The 14,503-nt window shown below is 32.1% G+C and overlaps 1 protein-coding gene across 1 annotated transcript in view; it reads left to right on the top strand.

Moving 5' to 3' along the window:
- LOC149805975 (vesicle transport through interaction with t-SNAREs homolog 1A-like) overlaps positions 1-12,692 on the top strand; it is a 28,628-nt gene extending 15,936 nt beyond the window's left edge. Inside the window, exons 5-8 of the mRNA XM_089950771.1 lie at positions 751-835; positions 3,072-3,142; positions 4,265-4,326; positions 7,038-12,692. Coding sequence (XP_089806897.1) covers positions 751-835; positions 3,072-3,142; positions 4,265-4,326; positions 7,038-7,134 — 315 coding nt within the window. The 3' untranslated portion in view covers positions 7,135-12,692. The remainder of the gene's footprint in view (positions 1-750; positions 836-3,071; positions 3,143-4,264; positions 4,327-7,037) is intronic.
- The last annotated feature ends 1,811 nt before the right edge of the window (positions 12,693-14,503 follow it).

Below are 14,503 nucleotides of genomic sequence, written 5' to 3'. Positions count from 1 at the left end.
ATTATTTATGCTGATATCAAAGTGCCTTTCAAGAAAAGTGGAAATATTAATGTTACCTCACAGGAATATATGATTAATAACTTTATACAAATTGTACAATTATTAATGTATGCCATGTCTTTAATAAGATGCAGTTATTAATACACATTGTTTCTAATAAGATACAGTTATTAATTTACACCTTTTCTTTAATAGACAGCTATTAATTTACACATTGCCTCTAAAAACATACATTTATTAATTTACACCTTTTCTTTAATAGACAGCTATTAATTTACACATTGCCTCTAAAAACATACATTTATTAATTTACACCTTTTCTTTAATAGACAGCTATTAATTTACACATTGCCTCTAAAAACATACATTTATTAATTTACACCTTTTCTTTAATAGACAGCTATTAATTTACACATTGCCTCTAAAAACATACATTTATTAATTTACACCTTTTCTTTAAGAGAATACAGTATTTAAATTATTGACTGTCTCTAATAAGATACAGTTATTTTTTTACATCTTGTCTCTAATAAGATACAGGATAATGGTCATTGGCTAGTACAGCAGATAAATTATTTAGCAATCTTAGATGTGTAAGAGTTTTGATCTTTTTTTGCAATTTGATACACTTTTTTATGTAAAGTTATTGCCTTTTGGGTAGACTTTTTTCATATTGTTGTATGTGTGTGTGTGTGTTACATTTTTTATAAATGGACATCAAACACGTTTTGCGGGTTTTTTTTGTCATAGAGAGCCAGGTTGTTAGATAACACAGAGAAATTAGAGAGATCATCACGGAAGCTTGAACATGGCTACAGAGTTGTGTTGGAAACAGGTAAGCTTAACAGGAAATAGTTGTCAGATTGTCATTAAATGTATATATGTAAGAAAGTGTGCCACTAAAGTCTTTTCTTTGGAACAATTTCTAAAAGTAATAATTTCAGATTTTATAATCCAAAAAATACTTTATGACTTGGATACATTTACAGACATAAGGCATAAAAAAAATCGTTGCTCATTGCATCAATTGTCTCATCAGTGAAGCATAATCAAGACAAAAGTATAAATTTTCCAATAATGTTGTCTTATTATTGTGTTTTGCATTGAGCACTCAGTTTCTCTGACATTTTTGCACATGTAGTCGTGAAACTTGATCCATAGTTTCATCGTGATGGATACTGTTCATCACAGTCAAAAGGAAATCACAGTAATGCATTTTTCACTCTCCATTGACTTTTCTCTGTATTTGGAATGTAACTCAGTGGACCAAGTGAGACTTAACGTTCTGCTTAATTATTATTTTAAATCATATCATGTTCAGTTTTGGGCATAACTTTTATTATATCAATTTTTATGAAGTTTTATAGTTGGTTTTTTGATCTGTTTAAGTGGACACTCTACCATGGAGGATATTCAGAAATGATGAGGAAGAATATATTTGATTGGGCAAGAATATTAGAGTTGGGTAATTGAATGGGACTGAAATCAGATTAAAGTAAGCTCTAAATTTTTTACTGTGGTATCTGATTTTAGACCATTTGAATTCAGACATTGAATGAGAAGCTACTTATACATGGAATGGATGTCTCACTTGAAAACATTTACTGCTCATGAAAAGACAAATTTATGTATGCAACTAGCATTGACCATGTAGTTCATCCCTACTCCCAGGGACTTAGTCCCTGGATTGAAACTTGGAAACTATTGACATCTACCTTTCTCATCAAGCTTCTTATATGGGTCTAAAGTGAATCCATAAATATAAGATTTATGTTCAGAACACAGGGATCTAGATACAGCTTTTCTTGTTTTCTTTTGTTCAATCTCCACCAGATTTTGTTGTGCATATTTAGCTCACCTTACTGTCAGGCAAAAAGAACATCTTGACTTTCAAAGGTATGCAATAATGCCAGTGTGCCATTAATTATGTCCACCATTACTAAAAATAGAAAAACAGTTAAATGACTTTTTCTCACCAACTGCTTCCAGGAATTTGAGCAAAATTTGACAGATTGTATCATGGCATGATAGACTTTCAGACTTTTACAGATGGTACTGATCCATCATCAGATATGCATACATGCCAACCATTTTGGCATAATCATTATGCTTTTTTTTACCTAATTACATATTATGCTTTTTTGGTACATTAAAAATAAAATTAAAATAAAGCAATAAAAGGTTGTACTTTGTCATTTTTATTATCATTTCTTTAGTCCCACACATGATATAAATTTGAGAATATACTAAAAAAGAAGACTGCTGCATAAGAATAGTATAAGAGTACATTTGTACATCCTAGACGTGCATGCACTTTCCTTAGTTTCTATTTATAGCCAGTGCATATGACACATTTCCAAGAAAACAGATGGGTTTTTTCAATTTAAAATCTTGTCTCACCAGTTCATTATATTTTGATAAAATATTTAGGTAGCAGACTAGTCTATACTTTAAAAAAATGGCACCAGATGTTAAAAAAAAACGAGCTTTATTTATCTGACTCATCAATATTATAATGACTGAAAAGTGCTAAAGGAAAGGGATCATTAAACTTCTAAACATATCAGATCAAAAGAAGGGCAATCGGGTAGCACTTTAGAAATTTAAAAAGAAGAATATGACAATGATGTAATACAGCACACAGATTGAACACATCATCATGTGCATTGCAGAATTCATGGATTTGAGTCTGATCATTCAGCAAAAGGTAGACATGTATACTAGTTAAAATGAGTGTTGTATATAAATAATTTGTAATCTGTGTTTGTATTCTGGCACCAATCCACATGGATTATGCCGATTTGTGATGATACTTTTAACCAGCTGCAGATCCAAAAATAGTAGCAAAAATAAATGTACATTTTTCATACAGTTTTCTGTAATTTTTGGTATATAATGTATAGATTGAACTTGTTTAAAAATATTTATTTCAAATTTTATGAAAGAATTGAATATTAATTTAGAGTTATTTATGGTGACTGGGTACAAAATAGTATGATGGTAATATAATTATTGTATTACTTTTCATTAATGCAGATAATTTTACATGATAATTACCCTCAATATTTCAGAACAAATTGGTGCACAAGTATTAGAAGATCTAAGTGTTCAGCGGCAAACTATAGAACGATCTAGAAACAGAGTGAGTTGTTTTCACGTTGATGTTCATTAAATTTCATAACATTAGGACATTTAAAGAGAATGCTTTCAAAATTATGAAATTTTTGTCACAGTACAACCTAGTTGGAACTACAGAAAGTTTTGATTACATGTACCATACATACTTGCTTATAAGTCAAGTTAAACTGCAGATAACAAAGATGCTGATCAGCCTTTGCATAATGTGTCTACAGATCAGGGTATATATTGTTTTTATACTGATCACTCCAACAAACTGCACAGACCCAGATTTGCCTGTGTTGTATATGACAACAGATCTGTGTGTGTGCAGTTTGCACTTGGACTCATTATAAGCACGCATATATGTTAAATTTTCTTTCTGCATCATAGACAGATTATTTTGTTGCTTCTGCCTTTCCAGTAGTGCATTTGACAGACAGCACATTTTACATAGAACTCAGCATATTTGGTCTTTTAAAAGATAAACTTTATTTTTTCAACATTTCATACATGCAGTGTATGCATGAGTTTGTAAGCTAGTGAAGCAGCTGAGTTAGTGATTTGTGATTTCAGTGTAATAGACAAATTATGTATTGATGGAATGAACTGTATTGTTGTAATATTGACATATGATGCTGTCTATTATGAATGCAGCTTCCGTAAAGATCAGAAATGCATTCATTCAGTTTCCTTACTCTAAAGTATTGTTTACAACATAAATTTCTCCACTCTCTGCAAGTGATAAACCATGCATTAATTAGTTTGGTGATTAGCATTTGTACCAGTAAAATTTGGTCTTGTACTGCCTTTTTCCATCCTTGCAGTATGATGTACCAGTAGGTGCAGAAACACTGGATCATTTGTTGTAAAATTTCTCCAAGATTGACATTAAAAGTTGCATTTCATAAAATTAAGCAGATCCGTATGTTATTTCGGACCAAAATTTATGCTCGACATAATCGGGTTTTCATCTTAACATGGTCAAGATAAGTGGGAAAAAATTAGCTTGACAGAGAATGATTATTTCTGGACTGGACCAGAATGCTCAACATATACAGGTTCTTGAAAAAATAAAAGTCAAGATAAGTGTATTTGACTGTAAAGGACTGTCATAGGTCAGTCTATTCTGTGTTGTTTTTTTCAGCTAGATGAGATGAACACCACACTGGGGCGAAGTTCTCGAGTACTCTCAGGCATGATGAAAAGGTGGGTTTTTCTAACAGTTTGCAATGTGTTTCGCACATTTTTTGTTTGGTTTTAAATATTGGGCAATATTCACAGAAAATAAATAACAAAGATTAAATGTTACAGTTAGTATATTAACATATGCAGTGAAGTCTGTCTATACCAAACTCTAAAGGTACTGCAAACAATTGTCTTTTATGAACAGTTATTCTTTATATAAAGATTTTTAAATGATTTTAAATGTCAGAGAAGAGATTCATAATTGTGTTGATGATATAAAGGTGTCCCTTATAGCAGGTGTTAGTGTACATGTAGATATGGTTTAATCTTAGTCTTTCATCCAGGCCAGTACCAAAATGAATCCTTGCTAGCCATTATAGTAATGATGTGTCATTAAATGGTAATACAGTATTAGTCCTTGTGCCATATGTTCATTTAAGAAAACTGGAAAAGTTTCACCCCACAGTATATGTGGCTTTAGAGAACTATATTATATAGACCATCTCAGATTTTCAGTTATTCCATTGATGATATACAGGCAAGTTGAGTTAATCAAACACAAGTCGTTGTCGTAAAAAGTGAAATAAACCATAAGGTAATAAATGGTTTTCAAGTCATATGACCTTTAATAAAGTAAAACATTGATTGTGTAAGCACCATTTCTTCATATAGACAAACAAAATATTCCCAAAATAAACAATTTGTTTTGCTTAAAATTATAATTTAACCCATCAAGCAATTTTCTGGACAAAATTCATGTCACCTTATGAGTTTCAATTGTAGATTGGTTCCTTCCTTATATCGTATTAAAGTGATCTATAGGGGAAGGATAGGTTATTGAGAATATGTAAAATTCCACATATTTTAAGTTTTTTTCTTTTTGGTGTATTATCTGTTGGTTCTGCTGCCTTTATAAATATTGGATTCTTTAAACATTGTCATTGTGTTATACCCATTGTATTCATGAGAACCTTGGTAATACCAATGGCCCAGTCTTTTTATGTAGATGCTTTTAAATTCATGTACACACACGCACTCACAAATGCACATATATACATATATATATAATAAAGAAATATTTTCATTCATAAATGTGAACCCTTCACTCAGATAACAGAAGATTGCTTTAAATACTGGATCCGATTGCATTGGAAGGCCTCACGTTCTGGAGGTATATTTACATGATGGGGATATGAGATTGACTTAGTTAAAATCATTATGCATGTAATAAATGTTGTAAATGTCATCGTTACATTTAAGCATTGTTATAGCATTAGGCGTTGTTATACCAGGCTTGAGCAGGATGAGACCTTTAAAAAATTATGACTGTTTTGGGCATTAATAGAGCTCACCATTAAGAGCCCCACAGAGTTTACCTCTGGACTGATTGATTTACAGAATTGTACTGCTTGACAGCAGTTTGTATAAGTTCACATGGTAAAAGGGCCACAAAAGGGCAGATTTCACAGGGCACAGATTCATACTTTTCAGATGATAATTTTGGCACATTATTTGGTTTTGACCACAGTTGGACTACTTGGGGTTTTGATAGTGAAAATTAAAAGAATTTCAGTTCAGAGCATGAAATTGGGTCCATTTAGACAGGAGATTGGATTAATCAAGGATTAGTTTAGTCCAATTTTATACTATGTATCATGTGACCTCTCTTTGATTCTTATTCGATGAGAATAAACCAGCTGTAATAATTTTTTAGTAAGTAACACTGTGTGAACTTATCTGGTTATTAAATCTGTATTTCCTCAACAAAAAGTAAATTGATATAATAGCATGATACTATTGTGCCAAAACGTACACCAGAATCCAGAAAATTAAAAGGCGAAATCTGGATGGCCTGTACCATCAGACATAGAGGATAACTTATGCTAGATTGATTTTAAATATGTTAAAATGATCAAAAGGTCAGCATGGGACCATGATTTTGATCTGAGGGTTGTCAAACCTAAGTATATGGGCTGTCGCTGTTTCAGTGTCTTTATCATACAATTTGTACCTGACCTAGAACCTGCATAACTATAAAAAAATATAAAAATGCACAAACTGACTAATTTTCTCTGAGTATTTTTCTTTCATAATTGTGTACTTAATTGTTTATGACCTTGTGTACTGAAATTTTGATTTAATTTAAATTCATTTAAAGCATTGTTTTGGTGAGACAGTGGATTTAATAGTTGGCAAACAAGCTGAACTGGACAATCTATGTGGATTTTGGAGGTGAAGTAATGGTTTTAAATAACAGCATAAAGTGAACTGGGTGGATGATCAGGGTGGAATTTAATCGTGGGACTGGTTTTTAGGTTGTCAGCAACATACCTAACTGGATCATCTGGGTGGATTTTGGTGGTGTTGCAATGGTTCTAAACAGTCAGCAATGCAAGGTGTCCTGTGCAGTCTGGGTGGATTTTGGTGGTGAGGCAATGATTTTAAACAGTCAGCAATGCAAGGTGAACTGTGCAATCTAGGTGAATTTTGGTGGTGAGGCAATGATTTTAAATAGTCAAGATCTACAAAGAAAATGCTCATCACACAATATTTAAGTTTTAAGGCACTTGTTTAAATGTAGAGAGAATTTCAGTAATATAAAGTTTTAAGTTGTTACTTTACTTAAATTTCAAACACTTGAAAGGACAGTAGCATAAAATTTGTACAAAATACTGGTATTCTTTGTGTAATAACTTGCAGTATTAATAATGAAATCTTTTCTTGCCTTGCAGATTAATCCAGAACAAAATTCTGCTGTTGGTGCTTGGTGTTGTGATACTAGTGGTCATTGTATTAGCCATTTATTTTACAGTCAGGAAAAAATCTTGATGTTACAGAAAAAATTAGTAGCCACATCGCACAATGTCCAAGTCATCATCATCATTGTCATCAATAATAAAATTCATCATTATCATTACTGCCATCATCATGTTCAGTGGTCCTGTCAGGAGACATGCACAATTACATGTTGTTTCCTTGCTAATTTTTTTGACAATGGAAAGCAAGATAATGTAGGAGTGACTTTTGGGATGAGCATAGATGCTGGGGTCAGCATCATCCTAGATTAAGTTTTGTGTTCTCATTGTATGACAATTTTTTATGTTTCCCTTGCATTTGTTTCTTTTCATATATAAGTGTGACAAAGTGTATTGCAGACCACCTGATGAGATAACAGATTCATTTTCCCTTATATATGTTTTTTTTTGGACCTCGACTATTTGGGAAATTAACATACATGCTTAGTTTTAAAATTAGTAAAAGTCATAGGCACTTGTATGTCTTTATATATTGTGTTACATCATGACTGTGTTTTTGGCGTAATTTATAAATAATTAGGCTTATCAACTATATTTCTCATTTATATGAGTCGATTAGGGGTTAATTTGGATATACAAGTCCATCCAATTAGAATAAATAGTCACACTTATTACCTAGATGGGAGCAGAATAATTTTCATTTCAGCAAATACTGCATCTTAGACTTTAATTTTCCTCCATGCATACTTTTTTAATACCTTCTGAGTACCAGACTAAGAGTTTAGCTATTGGTCACTCTTGAGTTTAGGGAATTTAGACCTTGACTTAATTTGTTGCCTATTTTGAGTTACTGTCATTTTTCTAATGACATCTGTGCATCATAGATGACAACTCAATGCATTGTTTCAAAGTCATCACCAAATCCATTGTTAAAAATTATGATATGCACAGTCTATGCAATTTAGTGATATTCACCATCACTTATATAACATATCTACCATTGTGTATGCATGGTCAGATCTAATGTGCCTGCAGATCAGGGTCTTCTTTGTTCTACCGATTACTCCTAACAAACTGCACAGACCCAGATCTGCTGGCACATTATTCGATGGCAGATCTGGGTCTGTGCAGTTTGCAATTAGATTCATCTTATAAGCGTGTATATATGGCACTGCCAGATCAGATAGTATGTCAGTTACAAATAAATCCCATAAGGTTAAAAAGCTGCTTGTATAAAATCTGTAATGGTTTACACATTTCTGAAAGAAGCATGATTTTTTGTCCTCCATTGTATACATTCAGATTGAAAAGTTTATGTTTTCCAGAAACTTCACTGCAACATATTTACTCTGGATGTAACTGATTCTTCTATTTATGCTGGAAGATTTTATTACATGAAAGAATGACTTAAAAGATAATGGGTATGCCAGTCTTTTTTGCTGCTTTTGAAAAGTGATTGAATGTTGAAATTTTACCAAATTTACAGCCATTGTTGGTACCACTGGTCCCATATTATGAAAACCTTTTGAGCAAGAACTTGAAAATGAGTTGTGAAATTTGATAGTCCATGACTTCATTCAGAATACAGCTGGAGTCACAGAACTTTAAGATTTTTCTGAACATGTGTCCCTCAATTAGACTGCCAAATTTTATTGATGATGGTTCAAACTAAATATCATAAAAATTGGGGGTTTTGAGTTTGAGTTCATGCTTAAAAGGTTTTGATCTTTTTATTGATGATTTATGTTTAATGATAAATGGAATATTTAAAAATCACTACTTGTGAGCTAAAGGACAGTATTTGTTGATTGTGAAAAAGCCCAATGATGATTCATATGCTACACAAAATTTTAAAGTTTTTTTTTTTAAAAGACATTGAAATAATTTAACATAGTTAACAAAAATATTAAGAAGTAGCCATCCATGATGATTATTAAATTTGTCATGCAGATTACACAAGAAAGTTTGTTATTTATATTCCTTAAAATGAATATTTGACATCAAAATTCAAAATCTTTTTTTTCCTCAGTGACATGGACTATTACATGCTGTTTATAGTTTTTAATGTGCTACAGTGAATATATTTTGATATCAGACATATATTTCCTTTACACATGGTCACATTTATGTGTCACCTATCCAAAGTTGTCTGTGATACTTTGAGTTGATATTTATGTATTATATCTATAAATGAAATTGTGCTTTAAGCCAATTCCATTGTTGAGCAGTGGAATATCATTTGATTCCAGGATGTGGAAATCATATGTTTATAATGGCTACATTAAGAGCCCAAGTATATTGTACAATTTAAAGAAAGTATGTATTATTTTAGAAAGTGAAAGAATCTCAAGATTCTCTAAACTTTTTCAGCCAAAAACTTAAGATGGAATCACAGAGCTTTCTGATTTTGTAAAACTTAGAGCCATCTACAAGATAAATTTATAAGGTGTTGAAGAAAATGTCGTGAATGATCACCCCTTCTGTCAGAGACAGATGGTCTCTCAACACAGGTTGTCTGTCATAGCAGTGATCTTTCAAGACAGGTTTTACTGTATCACTTCACCCTGCATATCATGTTTGATTTTAGGGTTTTAAGCTTGAGATTGCATTTCTTCCTCAGAAATTTTGAGAATACTAGGCCAGATATCATCAGCTCTTGATCTTTTTGCATTGTCGGCTGGTCTGTTTAAACTTCATTAAAATGAAATGTTGTTGATGACATTTTTCAAAACTGTTATGGTAGTATTACTCTGAAAAAGCCACTCAAATACAGTGTATCATGTTCCATCAGGAATTCAGTTCTTGGAATGTTTAATATTCAAAGAAATGCATTTTAAGGAACAATGTCTCAAAAGAGGAATACTTTTTGCAGTGAATAGCAAATATTTAAAAATAATCTACCACTTTTTAGCTCTACTGGTCATAAACCACAATAGCTTGTGGAATGGTCTATTGTCTGTTGTCCATCTGACCATTAGCTCAAGTTTTGTTATCACTGCTTCTACTGAACTACTTGGAGAATTGCCATGAAACTTTACACATACATTTGTCCTATGGTCCAGTTGGTCCTAAATGACAATGGTGCTGCCTGGACATCTATTATGGCTGCCATGGCAGCCATCTTGAAATCTTATTATTGCTACTCATCTCCTACATGGATTGTTGTATCATTGAAATATTTTCACTAAAAGATTTATTTAGATGTGTAGTTGGTATCAAATGAAAATGGTGTACATCTTATGTCCAGTATGGCCACCACAGCAGCCTTCTTGAAAATCTTGTTTTTGCTACTCCTTCTACATGGGTGGTAATATCAACATGGAGTTTTAACTAAAATGCTTCTTGCGATATTTAAAAGAAAATGGTGCATATCTGACTTCTAAAATATGGCCACTATGGCAGTCATCTTAAAAATCTTATTATTGCAACTTTATACAGAAATTCATATGGACATGGGGTTTTCACCAGACTTCTTATTATGTCTAGTTGGCCTTAAATGAAAAGGTGCTGATCTGACATTCTAAATGGCCACAACAACAGCCATCTTAAAATTCTTGTTACAGCTACTCCAGAATGGAAAGTCGTATCTTTAAAATATTGTTATCTTTACTACTCCGACATGGATGACCATATCAACATGGGGTTTTCACTGATAGCTTTCTTATGATACCTGTTTGGTCCTAAATGAAAATGCTGCCAGGCATACATCCACTATTGCTGCCATGACAACTGTCTGAAAAATCTTGTTGATACTACTCACTCTGATTGGGTGATAATTATGACATGGGTTTTTCCCCAAAACACTTCTAATGATGTATAGTTTGTCCTAAAGAAAAATTGATGTCAAGCTGATATGCCATATATGCATCACAACAGCTAATTTGAAAATTTGTTAAGAATATAAGAGATAGTCTCAAAACTCGACAGCTGAAATGTAGAAATGGTCTTATCTTGAATTCTTGGAAATCCTTTTTGCTTAGTAGAGCATCAGTACCTTCAAGAGACTCTTGTTTAATGTAGTAGTACTTAAATTATATACATATATTTATTATTGAAATGAAAACCAGTCAGTCATCTGCTGCAGGTAGCTATTATTTAAATAATGTATATCAGCTCCTATTACTTTCCATGTCACAAAGACTGTTGTATTCTCTTTACATGAACAGTTTGAAAATGGGTGTGTAATGTTCATTTAAATTGTAACCACAGTAAAACTTTGGGACAAGGATGTCGGAATATATACAGGTCCAGCAATTTCAGAACTTAGAACAAAAATTGAATTTGGACAAATTAAAGACCATGTTTAGAGCCTTTTAATTCCAGTAACATTGAAAAGCTTTTTCTTATATTTTGTTTAGTTTGTTTTTCCTTTAGGGCTATGCTATGAAAATCTCAATTTATGAATGTTGAATCTGCACTTCAGTTTTCAGGAATATGGGAGCAAATTACGGCTTTGACCTGAGATTGATAAATAGAGATGAAAATAGGTTAATGGACAGGTGTCTAATGACATTGAATAATTTACATGTGCATTCATGGCAGATATAACCTTAAATTTACGTAATTTAGGCCTCAAAATTGATGTATCTATATGCATTGTTTACTAAAGGAATAATCAAATCTTTCATGTACAAAGGTTGATTGAAAAGGTGTGGAAAAAATGCAATATTTTCCAAACGAAGAAACCCAATATCATAACAATTTGCCTATGATTGAAAATGTCACAATTTAGGACATGACATAATTTTTAAATTGCTGATATCACAGGAACGGTAACATTATTTTTTTCTACAACAAATTTGTAGATGCAATGGCAAAATGGCAGATGTGTCTGTTTTCCAACAGAATGATTACACAAGTCTGTGCAAAATTAGGAAATTCATTTACATAAGAGCTGACTTGGCAAAGCAAACCATATAATAAACTCAGAAATAAGAAATATACAGCTTGAACCATAATATTAAATTCTTTCTCAACCGGTCAAAAATGATTTTACAAAATGAAATGCTTTAAAATAGGTTAAACACAGGTTCATACAATCAGACTGTCAGATTCTGTATACCACATGTGCTTGCTTACAAGTGAAGTCAAACTGTAAACAAAAAAATCGTGATCTGCCTTAGCATAATGCACTCATGTGTCGTGGTCTTGTTTGTTTTATTGATTACTCCTGATAAGCTGCACAGACTCAGATTTTCCAGCACTTTATGTGACAGTAGATCTGAGTCTGTGCAGTTTGTAGTTGGACTTGACTTATAAGGAAATATATATGGTACTCAAGCCATATTAACATATCAGTAAATTGTTAATGTACCTATTTCTATGCCTTCAAGATTTGGTGTATTCGTAATTGTTGTATAGTTTTGTGCAATCATGAATTAGCATATTATCTCTTTATAGTTGTATAAATTATAACATTTCAGTGCTATATTTTCATAAGTGTATACATTTTTTTTTCAGAAAGTGATAAAATAAAAGCAAAGATGAATACACATACAATTGGATATTCAGAGCTTAGCAAAGAGAGATTACTCTGTAGATTTATAAATATTTTCAAAATTTTAAATGACATTTTTTGTTGCAAATATATTTCATCAAAGTTTTGCAATAAATTAATTTGGTAAAATTCAATACTTTTTGTAGTTTCTTAATGTATTTAAGATTTGTCTCCATTTTTGTTTCCTTTAATGGATTATTTATCAAAAAGCTGCTACTTCAGTCTGTTCTTTCACTGAATAAAATAGTTTGAAGATTTGGTACAAGATCTCCTGATATTTAGGTTTTAAAAAGATGTCCTTCAGGGAGAGATGTCTGACATGTGTCTTGTATGAATGATATCAAGTGATACATAGACTCCAAAATTTATCAACAGTATGTGTGATAGTGTGGATACATAGTTCATCAATTTATGTTCTGTACATGTGAATAGTATATATTTATTGTAATTTGACTTTTAATGTCAGTAATCAAACATTATACGATTCATTTTCTCAGTATTAGTCCAACAATAAAAAATAAGATGGCATAATGTTTGTTCATCTTTTTAGCTCACCTGACCTTAAGGCCAAGCAAATTTATGGTATGGCCCTGTACTATTTCATATGTCGATAATTTATGGTATGGCCCTGTACTATTTCATCTGTCAATAATTTATGGTATGGCCCTGTACTATTTCATCTGTCAATAATTTATGGTATGGCCCTATACTATTTCATCTGTTGATAATTTATGGTATGGCCCTGTACTATTTCATCCGTCAGTAATTGCTTGTTACCACTCTGGAGGTCATATTTCTGAAATTTGATCAGACTTGGAATGTGAGCTTATATATCTGTATATATATATATATATATATATATATATATATATATATATATATATATATATATATATATATATATAAAACATTTTATTCTGCATAATGCAATGAACATATGAAAAGATCAATCAGCCATGAAAGGGAATGATGACTCCCATTTTATTTGATACGTTGCACACAAGACTACTTATTATCTGCCATGATAGTGGACATTTTTCATGACCGAAAGGATCAGTAATGACAGGGATCATAGTGATCAATCAGCAAAATCACTAACCTTGGCTTACCATACTAGCATTCATTCAAGCCCTGGGACTGAAAATTGAATTAGGGTCATGCTGATCCAGGAGCCCTATTGTAATCTTTTTAGTTGGTCCAGCTGTTCATATATCTTGTAACCAGTATAGCTCAGCAACCCTCCATTGGCACGAGTCAGTGTCATTGATTTGGTGAACTGCTGTTTACATGGACATATGCCTTTTCATGTTTTTTCTGTCTTTTTACTAATTTTGATTCTTCATAACAGCAGTTCTTTTACCAGCAGCATCACTCAGTAACTATTCAATATATCTCAGTATAAATTATTAACTCATCTTAAGCAAGACGTAATGTGTTCTGGTGTTGTTCATTAACAACGACCATATTTATTCACTCATAAGACAACTTCAACTGCAAACTGCACAGACCCAGGTCTGCCTGCACATGATTGAGTAATCAGTCGAACAAACAACACAGACTATAATCTGCAGGTGCATTATGCTATGACAGATCATGATCTTTGTTGTTTGCAGTTTGACTTGACTTATAAGCAAGTATATATGGTATATATTTGTCCCATAACTTTGCAAGCCTTAGGAATGATTTAGATTAAACTTTACATACCAGTAGGTATATATCAAGCCCTGACATTGTGTTGCATACCATAGTCCGGATCAAGATCTAAGGAAAATTTACTGCTTCCTTATTAGGGCTGTAACATTTGACCTACTGATTATACTTTCATAATACTTTACATTGATGTACATTATCACTATATGCTGTGTTGCATGCTGCATGCCTTGAGGTCAAGGTCATAGCAAGGTAAACTTTTTCATGGCTGTAACCACAGACTATCCTAATCTTG

The sequence above is a fragment of the Sinohyriopsis cumingii genome, chromosome 2, assembly GCF_028554795.1.
Source record: "Sinohyriopsis cumingii isolate HCF-2022 chromosome 2, ASM2855479v2, whole genome shotgun sequence".
NCBI lineage: Eukaryota > Metazoa > Mollusca > Bivalvia > Unionida > Unionidae > Sinohyriopsis > Sinohyriopsis cumingii.
The sequence above is the reverse complement of the archived record's forward strand: the minus strand, read 5'-3'. Positions and strand labels throughout refer to the sequence as shown.